At 43.1% G+C, this 22660-nt stretch overlaps 2 protein-coding genes across 6 annotated transcripts; one reads left to right on the top strand and one right to left on the bottom strand.

Moving 5' to 3' along the window:
- Positions 1-1621: 1621 nt before the first annotated feature.
- Positions 1622-7261, bottom strand: LOC106565131 (SUZ RNA-binding domain-containing). Of its 3 annotated transcripts, none has more exons than XM_014131899.3 (4): positions 7095-7261; positions 6332-6381; positions 5959-6228; positions 1622-5866 (listed from the first exon to the last, which is right to left on the bottom strand). In XM_014131899.3, exons 1-4 carry the CDS (start codon positions 7143-7145, stop codon positions 5755-5757), a joined length of 483 nt encoding a protein of 160 aa, XP_013987374.1. In that variant the 5' UTR covers positions 7146-7261; the 3' UTR covers positions 1622-5754. The 3 variants fall into 3 exon arrangements, with proteins under 3 accessions (XP_013987374.1, XP_082815245.1, XP_082815246.1); XM_082959119.1 differs by lacking the exon at positions 7095-7261 and adding an exon at positions 6945-7070; XM_082959120.1 differs by lacking the exon at positions 6332-6381 and having other exon boundaries at positions 7095-7251.
- fbxo42 (F-box protein 42) lies at positions 6258-22077 on the top strand. Of its 3 annotated transcripts, none has more exons than XM_014131897.3 (10): positions 6258-6392; positions 9528-9813; positions 10105-10221; positions 10419-10553; positions 13661-13814; positions 14085-14195; positions 14506-14602; positions 14792-14848; positions 14998-15114; positions 20315-22077. In XM_014131897.3, exons 2-10 carry the CDS (start codon positions 9537-9539, stop codon positions 21365-21367), a joined length of 2118 nt encoding a protein of 705 aa, XP_013987372.1. In that variant the 5' UTR covers positions 6258-6392; positions 9528-9536; the 3' UTR covers positions 21368-22077. The 3 variants fall into 3 exon arrangements, with proteins under 3 accessions (XP_013987372.1, XP_013987371.1, XP_013987370.1); XM_014131896.3 differs by lacking the exon at positions 6258-6392 and adding an exon at positions 8628-8785; XM_014131895.3 differs by lacking the exon at positions 6258-6392 and adding an exon at positions 8630-8847.
- Positions 22078-22660: the final 583 nt, after the last annotated feature.

Here is a 22660-nt window from a genome sequence, read left to right as displayed (position 1 = left end):
TGTTTTTTATATTTTTGTTAACCTTAATTTATGTGCTCTCGCTCCGGAATGGGAAAAATATCCTTTCTATTTTATTCAGCTAAGTTCAATTATATTCCTCTTACTATAGAATCATATTATAAAATAACGGCTTGGGACTTGGAAGCATATCTTGTCTGCTAAATGAACAAGCCTACAGCCTATGGCATGGCGCATAGCCAGATAACATACAGTAGGCAAACTCATATTCTGTTCTTCTGAAATACATTTTCTTCATATCATAATGTTGCTTTAGACCTGCCTAATATAAATAATGGATTTAATAATGACGGTGTATATTAAATTGATGAATTAGATATAGATGTTCCAAAGGAGCGCATCAGCAGCTTGTATGCCGTTGAGGCCTGGAGATGCTAAACATGTTTATGTTAATTAACGGTCAATTACCGTGGTACTTTTGCATGACAATAACCGGCTGACAAAATTTCATGACCCCCACAGCCCTACCTCAGCCCTCACATTTTCCCCAAACTGTGAAGAACAGAGAGAGGGACTCTCTACTCACTAAAACAGCTAAAACATCAAAACAGAGCCTGATGGAGAGAGTTACAAAGTATCAGAACTAAACAGTAAATTCCGACTGTTCTGCAGCTCAGAACGGTGAAAGTGACAATGGGATGGACAGTGGAGGACTAATGTCAGGGTTACAGCCACTATCAAAATAAAGGAAGTCGCACACTCCATGTATAATCTCCCAGCAATTGAATGGGTATTTACCAACGTTTCGGCATCACTGAGCCTTCCTCAGGGTAATGTCATGAATACTTGAACCAGGTTATGTAGACACACAGTGCAATTAGTGTAACCAATGACAGTAGTGAGGGGTGTGTCATAATGATTAACATAATTTATAAGACTTGTTCATAAAGGAAAATTTGTTCATAAGGGCCTGAGATCAAAGTCAATATTCAGACCACTAGGGGTCAATGTTTTTAGATAGGATATCCAGTAAGCCTCCCTTTGTAGTAGTAGGATCTCGATGTTACCTCATCTCCTTGGTAGAGCAACATGCTCAATGCCCGTGTATTTGTGGGAGATGGGATGGTTAGCTTCAACAAAGTTAGCTGCTACTGGATAGTCAATGTTCTTACACCTGATTTAGCTGAAAGTTCCATTGAGTGATCAGGTAAGAGCCCCACACAGTGTCCTGATTGACGAGGGGAAAAAACGATTTAATCAATTTTAGAATAAGGCTGAAACATAACAAAATGTGGAAAAAGTGAAGGTGACTGAATACTTTCTGAATGCACTGTAAGTGCCCCATGTGTGAAATGCTTCAGGACAGCAAGTCTTCTAAAGCAGCACCAGGGAAATCACAGAGAACAACCACTTTTTGGTGGAAAATGCTTCACTTGTAAGAACTACTGCTTGGGGCAAAATCTAACTCTCACTCAGTGGTGGAAAAAGTACCCAATTGTCATACTTGAGTAAAAGTAAAGATACCTTAATAGAAAATGACTCAAAAGATAAAAGTCACCCAGTGAAATACTATTTGAGTAAGTCAAAAAATATTTGGTTTTAAATATCCTCAAGTATCAAAATTAAAAGTATCATTTTAAATCCCTTAAGCAAACCAGACGGCACGATTTTCTTCTTTTTATTTATGGATAGCCAAGGGCACACTCAATAATCATTCACAAACTAAGCATTTGAGATTAGTGAGTCCGCCAGATCAGAGGCAGTAGGGATGACTAGGGATGTTCTCTTGATAAGGGTGTGAATTGGACACTTTCAAAATGTAACATGTACTTTTGAGTGTCAGGGAAAATGTACGGAGTAAAAAATACATTATTTTCTTAAGAAATGTAGTGGAGTAAAAGTTATCAAAAATATAAATAGTAAAGTACAGATACCCCAAAAAACTACTTAAGTTGTACTTTAAAGTATTTATACATAAGTACTTTACCCCATTGCGCTCACTTGTAGGACATTTTTCCATAGTAAAATGCTAACCTTTCTGCCCATAGCACACAAATGGATATGACCTATAACTTAAATGTTATTGACATTTACATCTCAAATATTTTTATTTTGGCAAAAAAGTAACACTTGTCCATGTCTAAACAGGCCAATGGCTTTTAGAATATGTTCTCTAATTACTGCAGTTTATTCATACAAAATAGACAGAACACATCCTGGACACATATTGTAGAGCAGTGGTATCCAAAGTCCCGGTCGTGACCCCTAGTTGGGTCGTAAAATGTATTAATAAGAGTACAGATCCTTGTATTGGACAATATACAAACGGTTTTAAGAAAGATAATTGAAAAACACTTTCAAGTTGATGTATTTTTTGGTTTATTTTTATTTTGAAAATGGTATGACTTGAAAGCTATTTGTTGATTTAAAAATAGAAATGTACTGATTTTAACATTGTGCCATTTGATTTGGTGTGGGGTCATGAGAAAAATCTGTGAAAAAAATGGGGTCCCCGAAAAAGTTTGAATACCACTGTTGTAGTGTGTTGGGCTAGACAAACAAAGGACACAAGTGTTCAATGATATGACAGTTCCAAGGAGATATACATTAGGACGACACTTGACACATTTCTAGATCAGGTTAGTAAGAACACAAGATGCATGTCAATGGTGCTTACTGCGGGGTTTAAGACATAGATTTTTTTTGTTTTTAACAGGACAGACTATTAAATATCTCCACAACATCAAGGGAAAATCTGAAATGTCTGCCACCAAACTAATTTTAAATACAACAGCTCAATAAAATCTATGAGAGAAAGTTAGTCATTTATGGAGTTCTTACTGCTATTGTTTAGGTTAGAATAATAATTTCAAGCATTAGCCTAATTGAAAGTAAAAAAATTTAAATAATTGTACGTTAGGTATAACTTCAAAAGCACACGAAGAGCTCATTGGGCATTGACCAAAATTGACAATGGTCGCATTAAGCATTTCTGAAATGCAATTTATGTTGGTTGTGCAGAATGTCATATTCACATGATTGCTCAAAGAATTCTGTCATATTAATGTATTTGAAATTCTTCCTGTAGTCATTGAGGGCCATTTAAGGTTATGGTTTCAGCTATGCTTGGTATCTGTAAAACCACTCATATTTGACTAATGCACATATCCCATTTCACAAAATAGAAAAATAAAACTCTACACCAAACAAAAATATTTGCAATTGCGTTTAACTTTACTTTTCAATATTATTTTATTAAAGGGAATTTAAAAAAATCGTTACAGGCTGCTTTGTTTGTTGTGTTCGCATGACATAAAGAGTAGAGCGTCATCTCTTCATTGTCGCCCCATATCCGATGGCTGAGTTACTGGAATTGCGCAGGCTCATCAAGCGCATCGTTGGGGGTCAATTCGGTTTTGAATTCAAATTCACTTCACAAACTGAATAAATCCTCAGAAATAAAAAAACTATTTTCTATTCAAGCATTACATTTCAATTCGCTTCCTGAATTAAACTGAATTGAGCCTAACCCTGTTCAGGAGGATCATTATAATCCAGGGTTAGACTCTAGTCTCCTCCTCCCTCCCTTCCCCAAGATGATCTCTGATCCATGTAGACTAGACAGGTGTGGAAACCGCACCCAGGGGTTTCTACAATCCACCTGGGTTTATCCACCGTATTGCTTTCACCTGTCCAGCCCTCTCTGCTCAGTGATCCCTAGAAAGGATAAAGGATGAGGTTATGAGTACTCTTCAATGGCCCAGACGTAACATACTCTAGGTATAGTCCAAATAAGAACCGAATCACACCCAAATAAGGTTACTGTGTGTGATTTTCTTTACATATTAGGATGTGCAACAATTCCAGCCAGTCACTGCACCACTGGGATTACATTTGAGCAGACCAAAGACTTTGCTTGGCCACTCCAGCATTAAAACCTGCCTGAGGGGCCAACAAAACCACCTTTCCTGAGGTTCTAAGGCGGGCCAATTAACAGAAATTAGAGAAAGGGGGATTACAGGAATATTAAAAAAAAAAAAAAAATCTCAGCATCCAAGAGCATTAACCTGAGGTGCCTCAGTAACTGTGGGGTCCAATATGAAACCAAATATAATTTAAGGCGTTTGAGTCAACACATTTAGTATGGTTTAAAACAGCCAAGATGTAGTTTCTTGTCATTTCATTAACAAAACTAGATAGATTGGATAGACAGAGCTATGACATGTTCCTCTGCTGGGGAAAAAAGGGCTTCCTTTCAACTTTGGCACTCTTTAACAATAACATTGCCTTCTAACCAAGCAAACATTTAAACTTTATGTCAATCTCCATCTAACTCAGTTTGTTATTCTGTCATTCTCTTTGATCCAGCATGTCTTTACCGTACAAGAACAGGTGCTCCTCTCTCCAAGTAAGGCAACCCTGGAGAGAGACAGAATGAAAGACAGGACAGAACAGAGGTGCTGCTTAAAACACTCCTCCAGCCAATGGCTTCCTCTTCAAACAACCCTGAATCAAAAGAAAAAGATGGCCTTCTTCATGCTAGCCTAGTGGTTAGAGCGTTGGACTAGTAACCGAAAGGTTGCAAGTTCGAATCCCCGAGCTGACAAGGTACAAATCTGTCGTTCTGCCCCTGAACAAGGCAGTTAACACACTGCTCCTAGGCCGCCATTGAAAATAAGAATTTGTTCTTAACTGACTTGCCTAGTTAAATAAAGGTAAAATTAAAAAAATTAAAAAATGCTCCTTGTCATCTGTGGCCCCTCTCTTCGCAAATGAAGCAACAAGGCCACGCAGTGTGGACATTTTTACAGGATTACTTTTTGGCCATCCATAAACTATTTTCTCAACATATACTTACAGTATCATTTCACGAATGGCTACTACTTTCAATGACTACCTGTGTAAGATGCTATAAAACATTCAGCTTCACTAACATTCTGTCATTTTTCCCCCCTTCTATATCATTCCCACTTTGAAAACAGACAAAAAAAAAAAAGATGCAAAAACAGAAGACACCATTAAGCTAACAACCTTCCCAAATTCACCATTCAGTTACTGCCCAGATGTTTAAAAAAAAATAATAATTACAGTAAAATGTTTTTGTTGTTGAAATAACTTAAAACAAAACAGACAAATATTAACAGATACAGCACAGGCAGATGGGCAGTCTAACTATAGAAGACGGGGCTTACATGTTGATTTCGGAATTATTGCTTGAACATGCTAACACGAAGTGGCACCTTGTCACTCCCCTGCTCTATCCATGGCCCTACACTCACATCCGGAGCAAGGTTCCTTCTTCACTTCCCCCTGGCCACCTTTAAGTCCCACAGAACCAGTCTGTCATTTCCCTGGAGGGCAGGTTTGCCCGGGACCTAGGAGCACCGCGGTCCTTAGCAGGAGAGGGACAGTGGAGAGGGGCATGGGGCAGCTCAGGGTGCATCATGGGAGATATCACAGTGTGTGGAATCCTGAGGGAATGCCCTTGTCACAGTGTGGGACAGAGAGGAGATCTGACTTGACACTCAGCTCCTCTCTGCCATCTCCCTGCAACCCTCTGCGCAGGCTGGAGACAGGGCAGAGGGTGAAAGGCAATGAGCGTGCCAACAGTCAGCAGAAAGGGGTGGGAGGGATACTTCATCTCATTCTGTGGGCCAATATATTCTGTTTGTCATAATCTAAATTTTTAAATTTCATCCCACCACTCTGCTCTTCATGCACTATGCTACCTCCCCCTTTATCCCCTGCACACCATGCCCCCATGGAGACAATGGATCCCCCTCTCCCTTCTGCACTCTATCTGCAGTGACGGAAGCCTGTGGTGCCATCTGGGCCAGTGGGTTGGCGGATCAGGTGATTGTTTGGACGAACCGGTTCTGGCTGTGGCTGGGCACTCACTCGCACTGGTCTAATGGGGAAAGACAATGAAATGTAAGTGGATGAGAGACAGCACAATAAGATTGTTTTCATAACCCATAACATTGAGTGTAGGTGTCTAACCTGTCTTGGCTGGGTTTGTCCTGAGGTGTTTCTTCAGAACTAGCACTACCCAAAATCCTCCTGCGGGCCTCAGCATACTCTGCCTCCCGCTGGGCCAGTGACTTCGGCTGCTGGGTGGGGCGGTTAGATGAACTAGCTGACCCTAGGGAACCGTTACTTGAGGGGCGCTTCAGAATTCGGATTTGAGGTGGGGGGGCTGCAGGTTGAGATTCATCCTGGATAACCATGGCAGTTCGTATAGGGGAGCTACCTGCACCGATGGTGGCTTTCCTGAGGGAGGGGGCAGAGTTTGTATTAAACAAGAAATACGTTGTGCTGTATAGCTAGCTATATCTTTACTTGGATATTTTCAGTTAGATTTTATTTCGCTCACTTTGTTTTCTGGCTTATTTTCAACTTTGCTTCGAGTCTTCTCTCAATTTCCTTGGAAACAGGTAAATAAACAAAGATATTTTAATTCTTAGTTCAATTATTCAACGAAGGAATACGTTACATCTATAGATAATCAGAATTCGATTTAGCACTCTTCGAATTAGCACGATTCGATTTAGCACGCTAGCTAGCCGAACTACTAACGTTAGCTAGTTATCTACATTAAATTAAAGTGCTGAAATGTGAGTTGCGTGTTAAGCATTTTCACAACAGTTGCAACATGGTATAGTTAACTACCTAACTGGCTTAAATATAGCAAATCCAGTTTCAGTCGAAATTCTTCGTTAACTAGTTCGTTACCTAGCTAACGTTAGCTGCTAGCTGATTGACAACTGCTAGCTAACTAGCGACACTTTCCACAACCTGGCTAGCCAACTAACGTTAGTTACATAACAATAACTTGCCGCTAGTTATCAACGTTACCAAATTGTTGTTGACTCTCTTTATACACTTCCGCCTGTTACAAAAATAAACCATATCGTTATCTGTAGTTCTGGCCAGGCCTTTACAACTTACGACACCCTGGAATGGCTCAACTTGGGCCTGTATCTAACCTTAGCTAGCGAAGGCTCCGACATGGCGACAGGCTGTTCACTTCAGTTCCCTCATAAGGAATTGAATGTTTGACAGGCCAACCACACACATTGACTATTGAACACAGTTCATGTCCTAAAAACAAAAGTTCCATCGCATTTCTTCCTCACCCCGCTGTCTGCAGCTTCCTCCCAGCTTTCGCAAACCTCTTCATCTTCCATATTACAGCGTCCAAGACCCACACACGAGCTCAGTGTTCACGATACAAACACACGCTGTATGTAGCTAGCTGCATGTCTGCGCCGATGCCAAATCGAAAAACAAGCAGTCAAAAAGAAAGACAGAATCAACAGCGACCTCTACTGTATCGACATTGCACATGTTCATCGGGAACGCGCATTGATTCCTGACCTAGAAGTGTAGTCTACAATGTTGAATGATTTGAGTATTGGAGGACCTATATGTTGTACAGGTTATTGTAGCTATAAGTTTGTCCCAACTTTGTTATTGTAAGTGACCTTTAATTTAGGTATGCCAACTTGGTCTAAACTTCATCCAGGTGCAGAAATAGATATAGCCCGTGCCCGTTCTCTTCTGTGTTCAGCTACATCAAATCAAATAAAAGTTGATTTTTCACGTGAACCGGATGGAACAGGTGTAAACAGTACAGCGAAATGCTTACTTACAAGCTATTCTTCCTCAACAATGCAGTGTTCCATATTAAAGGTAAAGAAATAGAAAAATCCATAATATAATCTTCAAACGAGCACGTAATCAATACGAGGTCAGAAAAAAAACACAATAAATAAAACAAGATTTTACACTATATACAAGGTCAGTACTTAAGTACCATAGCAATGTGCCAGGGATATGGTGGTAGTTGAGATAGCTATGTAAATATAGGAAGGGGTAAAAGTGACTGGGCAGCAGGATAAAAGTGACTAGGCAGCAGGATAGTAATAAATAGTAGCAGCAGTGTATATGGTGAATTTGTGTGTGCATGTGTGATAGTTTGTGTGTGTGTGGGGGGGTCAATATGTGTGTATGTGTAGGAGAGTGTCAATGTAAGTGTGTGTGAGTATGTGGATAGAGACCTGTGAGTGTGCATAGAGTTAGTGTAGATAGTCCGTTGGTGAGGGTGGGCAGCCATGGAAATAGCTGTTCAGCAGTCTTACTGCTTTGAGATAGAAACAGTCTCAGAGCCTGTTGTTCTGACACCTGATGTTCTGATACCACTTGCCAGACGGTAGTGGAGAGAACAGTCCATGTCTGGGGTGGCATGTTCTTTGGCAATTTTCCGGGCCTTCCTCAGAAACCACTCTCAATGGTGCATCTGTAGAAGTTCTTGAGGATCTGAGGGGCCATGGCAAATCTCTTCAGCCTCCCGAGGGAGAAAAGGCGCAGTTCAGCCCTTTTCACAACTGTGCTGGTGTATTGGGACCATGTTAAGTCCTTAGTGATGTGGACACAGAGGAACTTGAAGATCTCGACCCTCTCCACTGCAGCCCTGTCGATGGGATGCCGGCTGCTCCCCCGTTTCTGTATAATAGCTTGGTGTAGATGAATACATCGGTATCAATACAATAAAGGCATTTGATTTCATATGTTTTGTTTGGTTGTCATGGTATTTTAGTATAATAGGCCTATACCTATTTTATAACAATCCACTTCACCACCGCTTTTGTTTATACTTCCTCCGTTCACGATTTACGTGCGCGCTCCCGCGTTGCGGAGGATGCTGCCACCGAGGAAGATGGCGAATGCTTGGAGTATGGCGATTTACTGCAGAAGCTGATAAAGGGAATGAGAAGAGAGACGTCAAAAGATAGAAAACCAGCAAAAGAATTCGTGCAGAATTACGGTGAATGTAGCTGTTGGGGTTATGGTTGGAAGGGAAATATTGCCCCTGAAAACATGACAGAGGTTGGGCAGAAAACACTAGTTTCTGACTGCAAACATTAGCTATATAGCTAGCTAGTAACGTAACCCACTAGCTAGCCAACTATCTCGAGATTCAGGAAATGTGTAACTATCATAGTTTTCCACGGATTGGTAGCAAAATGTCCATGATTTGCCACATAGTTTTAACAGATGTGATGCCGTACCATGGACTGGAATTCTAATTAGCAAGGGCGGGCCAGGATGGATGCGCACATCGGTGAACGCTAACATAATGCTAGCTAACTGTATTGTGCCACCTACCCAACCACTTTGGTGAACTAGTTATCAGGCAAGCTAGTTACATGAATTTAGCATAGCACTATCTGGCAATGAAATGTGTTTAATTTTCTACGTCCAGCTAAAATCCTAGCTAGAAATTAGCTATCAATTATCCAAGAACGTTTGTTAGCTACCGTTATCTATCTAGACCAGTTACCGTTACGTTCGCTGCTCAAAACATTATATAGTTAGTTAGATAGTTAACTTACTCTTTTTTGCTTTGTATAGTGGCTAGCTAAATTAGCCATGTGTATTTCCACCTTGTTGTCATTGATGAATACTACCCTGAAAACACGTGACGCGTTGGAATTGATGGAAGTTACTATTCTTGTTTGAGTCTTTGGGCCCACCTTTTTAGTGACATCTCCCATCTTTGTCTACAGGAAGAAAGAATGTCCCGCACTTCAGACAGTGAGGATGGATACTTTGTTGCCATGGATACAGAGGAAGATGGCGCAGGAGCAGGGCCTGTTGGATTGGCACAGGTGGAAGAAGAGAAGATGGGGACCAACAGAAGAGAGAGGGACCTAGAGGGCTTAGTTGAGGGCGAGAGGACAATGGTGGAGCTGCCGGAGGAAGTCCTAGAATACATCCTGTCCTTCCTTTCACCTTACCAGGAGCACAAGACCGCTGCACTGGTGTGTAAACAGTGGTACCGCCTCATCAAAGGTATCTCTTCTGACGACACCACAACCACCAACACACTAAACCAAAGTAGGCAATAGCATGCCATGATGCTACATTTTGAGACACCTTAGTGGTTATTTCCCTTCAACAGGGCAAGTAACCTTTATCCCATTTTCAGTAACCTTTGACACATTTTCAGTTGGGACACCGAGTCAACCCAAAACTACAAGATACAGACGTGCTACCTATTATGTTGCTTTTATTGTGGTTATGAGTTCACAGAAAACCAGAATAGTCACTCACCTCATCTCCAATCTCCCCCCTCCCCCCCAGGTGTTGCATATCAGTGTTACCATGGTTTTCTGCGGGCCGTCCAGGATGGCTACATCCAATGGGAGAGTCGTACATACCCATATCCTGGAACACCCATCACTCAACGCTTCTCACACAGTCAGTATACAATATATATTTATATACCACCACTTTGTGGAATTTAGTTGAATGGCCATGGTATAAGCTGGATAATCAACTCCAGGATGTGCTTTTTCAAAAAGTAACACCCTTCACAATTGAAATGTACAGTATCAGGGACATGGTGTTGAAGGTGTAACTAATTCTTACTCAAACCATGTATGTGTGTGTTGCAGGTGCATGCTACTATGACTCCAACCAGTCCATGTATGTGTTTGGGGGCTGCACTCAGAGTAGCTGCAATGCTGCCTTCAATGACCTGTGGAGACTTGACCTCAACAGCAAGGAGTGGATCCGCCCTTTAGCCTCAGGTACACACTCAACGTCCTCTTCGGCTCACTGTCTGTTGCTGTATCTGTTGGTATTAAGGTGCTTTATGCCTCTCCCTGACCCAGTCTGTAATACCTACATGTTTCAAGCAGACCACCATAGTCCCTGTGCTCAAGAATGCCAAAGTAACCTGTCTAAATGACTACTGCCCCGTAGAACTCACATCTGTAGCCATGAAATGCTTTGAAAGGCTGTTCATGGCTCAAATCAACACCGTCATCCCAGACACCCTGGACACACTCAAATTCACATACCTCCCCAACAGATCCACAGATGACGCCATCTCTATTACACTCCATACTGCCCTCTCCCACCTGGACAAGAGGAACACCTATGTGAAAATGCTGTTCATTGATTACAGCTCAGCGTTCAACACCATAGTGCCCTCCAAGCTCATCACTAAGCTCAGGACCCAGGGACTGAACACCTCCCTCTGTAACTGGATCCTGGACTTCCTGACGAGCCGCCCTCAGATGGTGAGGGATGGCAACAACATATCTGCCATGCTGACTCTCAACATTGGCCCATCAGGGGTGTGTGCTTAGTCCCCTCCTGTACTCCCTGTCGACCCACGACTACAGGGCCTCGCGTGACTCCAACACCATTAAGTTTGAGCCTTCTTCACACCAACACAGCTGTGAAGAAGGCACGACAACAACTCTCCCCTCTCAGGAGGCTGAAAAGATTTGGCATGGGCCCTCCGATTCTCAAAAAGGTCTTCAGCTGCACCATTGAGAGCATCTTGACTGGCTGCATCACAGCAACGGCTTGGTATCTGACCGCAATGCTCTACAGAGGGTAGTGCGTACAGCGCAGGACATCACTGGGGCCAAGCTCCCTGCTGTCCAGGACCTCTATACCAGGCGGTGTTAGAGGAAGGCCCTAAAAATGGTCCAGCCACCCAAGTCATAGGCTGTTCTCTCTTCTACTCCACTGAAAGCGGTACCTATGCACCACGTTTGGAACCAACAGGACCATGAAGAGCTTCTACCCCCAAGCCATAAGACTACTAAATAGTTAACAAAATACTAGCTACCTGGAATTTCTGCTTTGACCCTTTTCGCAACTCTTTTGACACATCACAGACGCTGCTGCTACTGTTTTATCTATACGATGCCTTCCGAAATATTCAGACCCCTTCCCCTTTTCACATTTTATTACGTTTCAGCCTTATTCTAAAATAGATTAAATAACATTTTCACTCATCAATCTAAACACAAAAGCGAAAACAGGATTTTTGCACATTTATTTAAAAAAACAAACACCTTTATTTACGTAAGTATAATGACCCTTTGCTATGAGACTAGAACTTGATTGGAGTCCACCTGTGGTAAATTCAACTGTTTGGACATGATTTGGAAAGGCACATACCTGTCCATATAAGGTCCCACAGTTGACAGTGCATGTCAGAGCAAAAAGCAAGCCCATGAGGTTGAAGGAATTGTCCTTAGAGCTCCAAGACAGGATTGTTTTGAGGCACAGATCTGGGGAAGGGTAGCAAAACATTTCTGCGGCAGTGAAGGTCCCCAAGAACACAGTGGCCTCCATCATTCTTAAATGGAAGAAGTTTGGAACCACCAAGACTCTTCCTAGAGCTGGCCGCCCAGCAAATCTGAGCAATCCGGGGAGAAGGGCCTTGGTCCGGGAGGTGACCAAGAACCCGATGGCCACTCTTACAGAGCTCCAGAGTTCCTCTGTGGAGATGGGAGAACCTTCCAGAAGGACAACCATCTCTGCAGCACTCCACCAATCAGGCCTTTATGGTAGAGTAGCCAGACAGAAGCCACTCCTCAGTAAAAGGCACATGACAGCCCGCTTGGAGTTTGCAAAAAGGCACCTAAAGGACTCTGACCATGAGAAACAAGATTCTCTGGTTTGATGAAACCAAGATTGAACTCTTTGGCCTGAATGCCAAGCGTCACGTCTGGAGGAATCCTGGCGCCATCCCTATGGTGAAGCATGGTGGTGGCAGCATCATGCTGTGGTGATGTTTTTCAGCAACAGGGACTGGGAGACTAGTCAGGGTTGAGGGAAAGATGAATGGAGAAAAGTACAGAGATCCTTGATGAAAACCTGCTCAGGACCTCAGACAGGGATGAAGGTTCACCTTCCAACAGGACAACAAACCTCAGCACACAGTCAAGACAACGCAGGAGTGGCTTTCGGGACAAGTCTTGGAATGTCCTTGAGTGGCCCAGCCAGAGCCCGGACTTGAACCTGATCGAACATCTCTGGAGAGACCTGAAAATAGCTGTGCAGCAACGCTCCCCATCCAACCTGACAGAGCTTGAGAGGATCTGCAGAGAAGAATGGGAGAAGTTCCCCCAAATACACGTGTGCCAAGCTTGAAGCATCATACCCAAGAAGACTCGAGGCTGTGATCGCTGCCGAAGGTGCTTCTACAAAGTACTAAGTAAAGGGTCTGAATACTTATGTGATATTTGAGAAGAAAAAAAAAGTTACATGTTTTTGCTTTGTCATTATGGGGTATTGTGTGTAGATTGATTTAATCCATTTTAGAATAAAGCTGTAACGTAACAAAATGTGGAAAAAGTCAAGGGGTCTGAATACTTTCCAAATACACTATATATACACATATCTACCTCAATTACCTCGTTCCCCTGCACATTGACTCGGTACGGACAACCTGTGTATATAGCCAAGTAGTCTTGACTCATTGTGTATTTATTCCTCGTGTTATTATTTGTCAGTATTTTCCTCTCTTAATTGTTGGGGTAAGGACCTGTAAGTAAGCATTTCACTGTTAGTCTCCACCTGTTGTTTACAAAGCATGTGTCAAATAAAATGTGGTTTGATTTGACCTCGGGTAAGCACTCCTAAGCCCCTGGGGTGCCGAATCTATTTATTACAAGGGAAGTGAAGGAGGTAAAAAAAATAAAACATTTACATCTGTGCTTTACACATGATCGGACAAACGAATCTAAAATGTCTTTTTTTGTGTGATGTTTTTAAAAATTTATTTTTTAATTATTTCTTTCTTCTCATTTTTAACTCGACTTCTAACCCATGTATGTATGACATAGAAACATGTATGAAGGCTCTTTCTTTTCTCCTTTTGCCCACACAGGCTCCTATCCGTCTCCTAAAGCGGGGGCTACCCTGGTGATGTACAAAGACCTGCTGGTGCTGTTTGGTGGATGGACTCGCCCCAGCCCCTACCCACTGCATCAGCCAGAGAGATTCTTTGACGAGATCCACACATACTCCCCTTCCAAAAACTGGTGAGAGGAAGAGGCGAACGTAGACCCAGTAGATGAATTAGCCCCTTTGAAGCCAATGAGTGGCTTTATCACGTTGTCTACAATTCACTCTCTCAATACAGGCGGACAGTCAGTGTGTTATTGCTCATGAGAAGTCTGTCTGTGTAGAAGCTCTTAAGGACCATTATCCCCATATCTATATCTGTAGCCTTACCTAGCCATCAGTGCTTGGTGTTTTACCACTTTCCCCCTCCTACCTAACTAACCCCGTACTCTTCTATGCCCTCTCAGGTGGAACTGCATCGTGACGACTCACGGACCCCCGCCCATGGCCGGTCACTCTTCCTCTGTCATAGGGAGCACCATGGTGGTGTTTGGAGGGTCACTAGGGGCACGCCAAATGTATGTCACTACTTTGAGGAGCTTTTTACCTCGAGTTTTCTGCAAATGTTTACCATACTGTGCCAAACTGGATGCTACAATTGCACAACCTGACACATCAGTTCAAACACTTGGGATGAAAACCGTTGTTGTGTTAGGAAACAATGCAGAAAGTTTGTAGTGTGGATGTCTTGAAAGTAAAAGGAAATAATTTCAAAAACTGTCTGGTTTAGTTGTTTTGCGGTGTTGAAAGTTGCGTGTGTGTGTGAATCTATCACTGTGTGTGTTTTGTCTCACCGTGTCCCCCTGTTCTCCACTGGTCCCTGATCAGGAGTAACGAGGTGTGGGTTCTGGATCTGGAGCAGTGGTCCTGGTCCAAGCCCACCATCTCTGGCCCGTCCCCCCACCCACGAGGAGGCCAGTCTCAGGTCAGGATGACACTTTCACTGCCCACCTTCTCCCTTCTGTACCTCCATCATGCAGTATTTCGGATTCTTTTGTAAATGTCTGTCTCTGTATTTAAAAAAAAATTTTTTTTACAGAGAATACCACACATTTTTTGGTGGCTTGTGTCAGTGGTTCTCTGTGTTTTAAATGTATATTCCCTTCTCTCACAGATTGTGGTTGGTAACGAGACTCTGCTTATTCTGGGAGGCTGTGGAGGCCCTAATGCGGTGAGTGCCTGTGTTCTCGAATGGGAGTCTGCATTGTTTTCCGCGGACAGACAACTCTGTCTGCCGGTGTTATGCTAGTTGAACTGTGTCTGCGGATGTTTTGCTGGTTGTGACTGCGCGTCCCCCCCCCTCTCTCATGTCCCTGCTAGCTGCTGAAGGATGCCTGGCTCCTGCACATGGATGCCCCACCCTGGACGTGGCAGCAGTTGAGGGTGGAGAACGATGACCATGGAGCCCCAGAGCTGTGGTGCCACCCCGCCTGCAGGGTATGTGTGGCTCTCAATACGTTCCCTACCTGTTTTATACACACATTTATGGAGTGATATAAGCTTGGCGCTGTCAAGATTGATGAGGGTAAACCTTATCCCAGATCCTTGCCTGCGCCTGTTGAATGACGACTCATCTTTGACACTTAACGCAAACGCTTAATTTCTTTGCAGTTATGGTGGAATCAGGGCTGGCTCTTGAATTTTACTGGATTATTGTTTTCCAGAATATTGTTCATTTGGAATCCACAACAGTAAAATGTAATAGAGCGAGGCCATCCACAGTGCAGGCATGGGCAGGGATATCCTCAGCCATAAGGGACCAGCTGGTGGGGTGACTTCTCTTTCCTTCACCCTTTGGTGTTTCCTTTTGACTGCCTCTGCTATCTGAGAAGTTGGCTATGGGCTGTTGGTGGGAGATGGGTGGGAGGCTTGACCGAATCTCAACATTACCTGTGTTTTTATTTGGGATTTTAGTTTTTAATGGGCTGGAGCTGCATGTATAACATTGTATGGCGTTGTCTGTGTTTGTTATGTCTGTTTTGTTTGTTGATGTTCTTTAAAAAAAAATGTTGGTCAGAAATGTACTGGCCCGAGTAGAATTTCTACTGTCCCAGACATGCTGTAGTTTATAAATACATTATGGTCATGCAGGGCCTAGGTTGACATGTTTTCTTTCTATATTTTCAGCTAATAAAATGCTACATTATGGTATATATTAAAAAGCTGTGTAACATAATTTAGCAATGTAGGACATTATTCTCTTTGAAGTTGCGTTAAAGGAAAATACCACTCAAACTGTCTTCGTGTTTGTTTCATTGGTCCATTTGTTGATATAATCCCAAAATGTTTTGCATGTTAGCAATCAAGTTTTCAAGATATAAAACTTTCAAAATACAGTTCTTGAAAACTTGATTGCTGACACGCTTAACATTTTGGGATTATATCAACAAATGGACCAATGAAACAAACACAAAGACAGTTTGAGTGGTATTTTCCTTTAACGCAACTTCAAAGAGAATAATGTCCTACATTGCTAAATGAAACCAATACCAAAATATGTTTTGAGTGGTATTTTCCGTTAAAGCTGCAATATGTAACTTTATGGGCTACCAACCAAATTTACATAGAAATGTGTGGTTATAGGTCTGTCATTGAAAGCAAGTCTAAGTGGTAGATCTGTATATCTATGCTCACTGTTCTTAAGTTTCATTTAGCGTCTTTTACTTTTGGTTTTGTACACCAGCTTCTTTCTAACAGCTGAAAAAATATTTTTGGTTATGGAAAATATATTTTACAGCGTGTTTAGCTGGTACAATGATTTTCTACACCAGTGGTCACCAAACTTTTTTTGAATCTGAGTCAAAATGTAAGCCGAGATCAACCGTAAAAATGTTTTGGGACATGACTTAAAAAACATAAGCTTATGCAACAGTCACCTATTAAAGACAGTACTATAGTAATGAGATTTGTGCATAGGCTATAAGCCTAAAACATTATCACCCCATATTGCCCTTCCAATACATTGTTGTTCTTCTCAGACCATTTAAAAAAATATATATATTTCAACATTTGAGCTAGGCTATATGATCACACCGGTAATAGATCAGTTGTTGTATTACTTGTGAGGTATACCTGAGTGAGCATACACTTAAATCATTTGCTTCGTTTTTTTATTACCAGGCTGATGAAGCCTGCATCTGATGGTCAGTCTCAGCAGAGGGAGAGGGCAGCAGACTGGGTCCGCCTCTCAACGTCCCCCAGCTCTCCCTTTCCTCCACTGACACTGACCAAAAAGGGACACCGTCTTCCAGCTGATGGTGAAACTCGCACTGCATTATTTCTGCCTCATGCACAAATTCATGTTACTCCTATGACCAGAGAAAGTGAAAATTCCTTCGATATTTAAAAAAAGATCCAAGCCGCTAATAATAACAATGCAAGCCTATCAATTAGAGGTCGACCGATTAATCGGAATGACCGATTAATTGGGGCCGATTTCAAGTTTTCATAACAATCGGAAATCGGTATTTTTGGGCGGCAATTTCGCCGAATTTTGTATTTTATTTTTATTTTTTACACCTTTATTTAACTCGGTAAGTCAGTTAAGAACACATTCTTATTTTCAATGACGGCCTAGGAACGGTGGGTTAACTGCCTTGTTCAGGGGCAGAACGACAGATTTTTACCTTGTCAGCTCGGGGATTCAATCTTGCAACCTTACGGTTAACTAGTCCAACGCTCTAACCACTTGCTTTACATTTCACTCCACGAGGAGCCTGCCTGTTACGCGAATGCAGTAAGAAGCCAAGGTTAGTTGCTAGCTAGCATTAAACTTAACTTATAAAAAACAATCAATCAATCATAATCACTAGTTAACTACACATGGTTGATATTACTAGTTTATCTAGCCTGTCGTGCGTTGCATATAATCGCTTAGGTACACGTTGCTCCAACGTGTACCTAACCATAAACATCAATGCCTTTCTTAAAATCAATACACAAGTATATATTTTTAAACCTGCATATTTAGTTAATATTGCCTGCTAACATGAATTTCTTTTAACTATAGAAAATGTCACTTTTCTTGCAACAGAGTCAGGGTATATGCAGCAGTTTGGGCCGCCTGGCTCGTTGCCAACTGTGAAGACTATTTCTTCCTAACAAAGACAGCCGACTTCGCCAAACGGGGGATGATTTAACAAAAGCGCATTTGCGAAAAAAGCACAATCGTTGCACGACGGTACCTAACCATAAACATCAATGCCTTTCTTAAAATCAATACACAGAAGTATATATTTTTAAACCTGCATATTTAGCTAAAAGCAATCCAGGTTAGCAGGCAATATTAACCAGGTGAAATTGTGTCACTTCTCTTCCGTTCATTGCACGCAGAGTCAGGGTATATGCAACAGTTTGGGCCGCCTGGCTTGTTGCAAACTAATTTGCCAGAATTTTACGTAATTATGACATAACATTGACGGTTGCAATGTAACAGGAATATTTAGACTTAGGGATGCCACCCGTTAGATAAAATACGGAACGGTTCCGTATTTCACTGAAAGGAAAACCTTTTTGTTTTCGAGATGATAGTTTCCGGATTCTACCATATTAATGACCTAAGGCTCGTGTTTCTGTGTGTTTATTATAATTAAGTGTATGATTTGATAGAGCAGTCTGACTGAGCGGTTTTGCCAGCAGCTCTTCGCTGTGCTTCAAGCATTGCGCTGTTTATGACTTCAAGCCTATCAACTCCCAAGATTAGGCTGGTGTAACCGATGTGAAATGGTTAGCTAGTTAGCGGGGTCCGCGCATTTCAAACGTCACTCGCTCTGAGACTTGGAGTAGTTGTTCCCCTTGCTCTGCATGGGTAACGCTGCTTCGAGGGTGGCTGTTGTCGATGTGTTCCTGGTTCGAGCCCAGGTAGGAGCGAGGAGAGGGATGGAAGCTATACTGTTACACTGGCAATACTAAAGTGCCTATAAGAACATCCAATAGTCAAAGGTATATGAAATACAAATCGTATAGAGAGAAATAGTCCTATAATTCCTATAATAACTACAACCTAAAACTTCTTACCTGGGAATATTGAAGACTCATGTTAAAAGGAACCACCAGCTTTCATATGTTCCCATGTTCTGAGCAAGAAACTTAAACGTTAGCTTTCTTACATGGCACATATTGCACTTTTACTTTCTTCTCCAACACTTAGTTTTTGCATTATTTAAACCAAAGTGAACATGTTTCATTATTTATTTGAGGCTAAATTGATTTTAATGATGTATTATATTAAGTTAAAATAAGTGTTCATTCAGTATTGTTGCAATTGTCATTATTACAATAAAATTAAAAAATCGGCCGATTTAACCGGTAGTGGCTTTTTTTTGTCCTCCCAAAATCGGTATTGGCGTTGAAAAATCATAATCGGCCGACCTCTACTATCAATACACTTTCCTACTAATTCATTGCAGCTGCAGTGCTGGTTGTAGCACGGGTGGAAGTAGGGAGAACGTGCATTTTATGGCTTATAAAAGTGTTGAATAGAAAGTGTTGACAGTGCTGAGTAAAAACTTAAACATGAACTCACTCATAAAAACAGCAGCTCTTTGCTGTATTCGTTGACACTCTCTAGTCATGGTTTTAAAAGTTTTGAAATCTCACAGTATCAACTTTCTTTTACGCCTGCTATGTTACTACAGCACTGTAATCTGAGCCATCCGATTGGCCAGTGGTAGGCCTATAGTGTACTTGATTTGCTTCCCCCGGGCCCGTCTGGAAGGCAGAGGTTGTACCTTTAGACATATGAAATGGTTCAAAATGGGAACACGTCGACTACCTGGCGCGCATGGCAGTTAAATCAGGTGCACCTACTGCCAAATAAAAAAATGAGGAACCCAAGGCTTTATCGTTGTTGTTTTTTACAGAAATATTTGGCGATCGACTAGGAATGCCTAGGAGATCGACCAGTCGGTCACGATCAACTGGTTGGTGACCACTGCTTTCCTGTACTTGCTTGTTTTGTCACATAAACTGAAATTAAGCAAACTATTCTAATTTTAACAACAAGGAAATGGCGGTGGGACTTCGGCATAGCGCATTTCTTTTCTAAAGTATTAAGAAGATTTTTGCGTCTGAAAATGGGAGGTTACCCATTAGACAACTGCTTTTCAAAAGAGACATTTCTCTAGGCTAGCCAAGAAAAATGATACTTGTCTTTTTTGTAGCATTCTTCTTGCAGACTGTCAACAGTAGCCACTAACCAGGCTGTTGCTGGTTTGTTCACTATTGAAGGTTTACTTTTGTAAATCACTTTCCCTAAAATAAATAAGCTCAGCGAGTGGATTGATGAGTGCTTCCTTTCACTCTGGACTGCTCAAGAAGTTGTGGCTCTCGGAGTGTGGTTGAATGAACGGGCTACCATATTCCTCATACAAATAGATTAACTTTTTCACATGTGGTCTTCAATGGAAGACTGCGATGTAGCAGGTAAATGTCGAACTGGAACACCAAAATGCGCTGAGAAATTACTGACCCGGTCCAGCCAATGACTGACGAGATCCACTGGCCTGACACATACTGGCCATGGTAAATGTCGGATCCTGCCTTGGTCTCACAGCAGTGAACACTGTTGGGATGTTGTTGTGTATGGGATTTCTTCTTTCAACTCAACCTCCTTTCATTGTTTTCTTTCTCTCTCCAGGTTGGGCAGTGTGTGGTGGTGTTCTCCCAGGCTCCGTCTGGCCGTGCGCCCCTCAGCCCCAGCCTGAACTCTCGGCCCTCACCCATCAGTGCCTCACCCGCTCCCTTGGGCACGGAGCCCCCTTCCCTGCGCTCCTATTCCCCTGTGAGGAGCGGAGCCGCCGGGGTCGTACTGGGGGCCGTTGAGGAAGCCCCCTGTGTGAACGGCCGCTGGGGCACGCTGAGACCCCGTCCCTCGGCCAGAGGGGGTGCCAGAGAGGGTAGCCCCGGCTCCTCCGCTCAGCAGCCATCCCTCTTCCAGGGGCCTGACAGCCCGCCTCTTCCATCCCTCCATCCACTACTCAACGGCTCGTCCCCCTCTCCCAGGACCAGCCCTGCCCAGGCTGCCTCCCCGCCCTCTCACCCCCCTGTCTCGTCGGACTACGGCTGGGAGTCTACCCTTTCTGCCACCCACCCCCTTTCTGCTGAGGTACTCAGCACTAATGGAGTGCACACACCTCCCCCTGCCCCTGGCTCCCCACTCACTCCACCGGGGGCAGTGTCCCCCGCTGCCCTGAGACGGGGCCTGGAGGCTGTCAAAAACCTGTCCTCTTCATCCATGCCATCGTCCTCAAATCCATTGTCCCAAGGGGCTGCTACAGGAGTAAGTGGAAGCGGAGGAGGAGGGGCTTCAGCGGGAACCTCCCCCTCATCCTCCAGCCCACCACAGGTTGCTGCTGACGGACACACCATCCCGCCAATCGCACGGCGGCTTGGCCACCACCCGCCCCAGAGCCTGAATGTGGGCAAGCCCCTGTACCAGTCGCTCAACTGCAAGCCCATGCAGATGTATGTACTGGATGTGTCCCGAGCCAAAGGGGACGGTCTTGTCTCCTGGAGGGTTTACGGTAACGGAACCCCCGCCGCAGTCACGGGCCCCCCCGAGACGAGCCTCCACACAGTGGTCCAAGGGAGGGGTGAGCTCATCATTTTCGGGGGCTTGATGGACAAGAAGCAGAACGTGAAGTACTACCCTAAAACCAACGCCTTGTACTTTGTACGCGCTAAGAGGTAATGTAACGACGGACAGGTCGTGAATGATGCCAGAAAGTGTTGCTAAGTAACGGACGATCAATTTTCCATCCTGACCCATACAAGGGAAGTGAAACAAGGTCTTATTCCTCTACCGCAGAGGATCATGGGAAAATAACATGTCACACTAATTCTTGGCGTTTCTTTCTTCTCTCACACTAACTTGTCTCCCTCTACTTCTCTCTCTACCCCCTCTTCCTATCGCATAACTTCAAAGAATATAACATTTCAGACAGTACATTTAAGGACATTGAGGGTGTTATTGCTATGACAGTGAGCATTGGATGAATGGGTATCCTGACCTCCCAACACCTGCAGTGTGTGTGTGTGAGATGGTTGGTCAAATGGCCCGAGAGGACCGCAGTTTTTCATTGATCCCAAAAGATGTAGACCAGTTTCTGTTCCTCTTCGGTCTCCCAGCTGTGCACTGTGAGGGAGAGAAAAGAAAATGGTTGACCGAGCTCTGTGCTGAAGAGGGAGGAACAGTGGACGGTTGACTACTTTGCTTTTTTAATCACTCTTTCAGCCTGCATTGTTTACATTGAAGAGTAACTGCGTGTGAAAGTGTGTATGTTTATGTTGGGTGTGAGTGCGTGTGGGTGTAAATGCTATTGTATGTTGATTGATGTTTTTGTTTGGGGGGGGGGGGGTGTTGCAGTGTACTATAAGCATAGTAAAACAATAAAGGCCTAATTGTCAGAACTGTCATGTTTCATTAGGTGCCATCCCAGGCTATGCTGCATCTTACAAAATAACGGTTATAAATAAACACATCCAGTAAAAGACCTGCTTGGCATGACCTTGATGCAGTAGTAAACATCACACAACTGACGAACGTCGAGACTCCGGAGTAAATTTCCTGATATGCGGGCCCAAGACAACGGGTGGAATGTTCTGATGGTAGGTTATTGACACGCTAAGCATGTGATTGTGAGCTGCTAGATAAGGACACAGATGGCGTTCAACTAGCATATACTGAAAATATTGTGGGTCAAATGTTTGGGGGAACCTAAAGTTGAGATCCTAAACCCTTGACTACAGTACGTTCCCATAGGGTATGCCAAGTATGGCCATAACTACATAGATTAAAAAAATATGTATAGTAACACCAAAATGTGGAAAATATATTTTGCACACAAATATTGCTCCCAGCGTTGATCAAAGCTCAGAACGCGTATATTCTTGATCTGCCTCTGCGAGTGGAATCTTGAGAAGGAGCTACTGTAGCCGCAGCTCAATATGGCGACCGGAGTAACAACAGAATGTGGAAAAAGTC

Source organism: Salmo salar, chromosome 12 (genome assembly GCF_965601325.2).
Source record: "Salmo salar chromosome 12, fSalSal1, whole genome shotgun sequence".
Classification (NCBI taxonomy): Eukaryota; Metazoa; Chordata; class Actinopteri; order Salmoniformes; family Salmonidae; genus Salmo; species Salmo salar.
The sequence above is the reverse complement of the archived record's forward strand: the minus strand, read 5'-3'. Positions and strand labels throughout refer to the sequence as shown.

What these genes read in the sequence shown, in the direction of transcription:
- fbxo42 (XM_014131895.3), top strand. Translation starts at nt 8,728, where the DNA reads ATGAGAAGAGAGACGTCAAAAGATAGAAAACCAGCAAAAGAATTCGTG. An exon ending in CCCCTGAAAACATGACAGAG is followed by an intron (nt 8,848 to 9,527) that starts GTTGGGCAGAAA and finishes CTTTGTCTACAG; the next exon opens with GAAGAAAGAATGTCCCGCAC. An exon ending in GCTGTGGAGGCCCTAATGCG is followed by an intron (nt 14,849 to 14,997) that starts GTGAGTGCCTGT and finishes TGTCCCTGCTAG; the next exon opens with CTGCTGAAGGATGCCTGGCT.
- LOC106565131 (XM_014131899.3), bottom strand. Translation starts at nt 7,145, where the DNA reads ATGGAAGATGAAGAGGTTTGCGAAAGCTGGGAGGAAGCTGCAGACAGC. An exon ending in AAAATAAGCCAGAAAACAAA is followed by an intron (nt 6,229 to 6,331) that starts GTGAGCGAAATA and finishes CCCCTCCCTCAG; the next exon opens with GAAAGCCACCATCGGTGCAG. An exon ending in GACAAACCCAGCCAAGACAG is followed by an intron (nt 5,867 to 5,958) that starts GTTAGACACCTA and finishes TTTCCCCATTAG; the next exon opens with ACCAGTGCGAGTGAGTGCCC.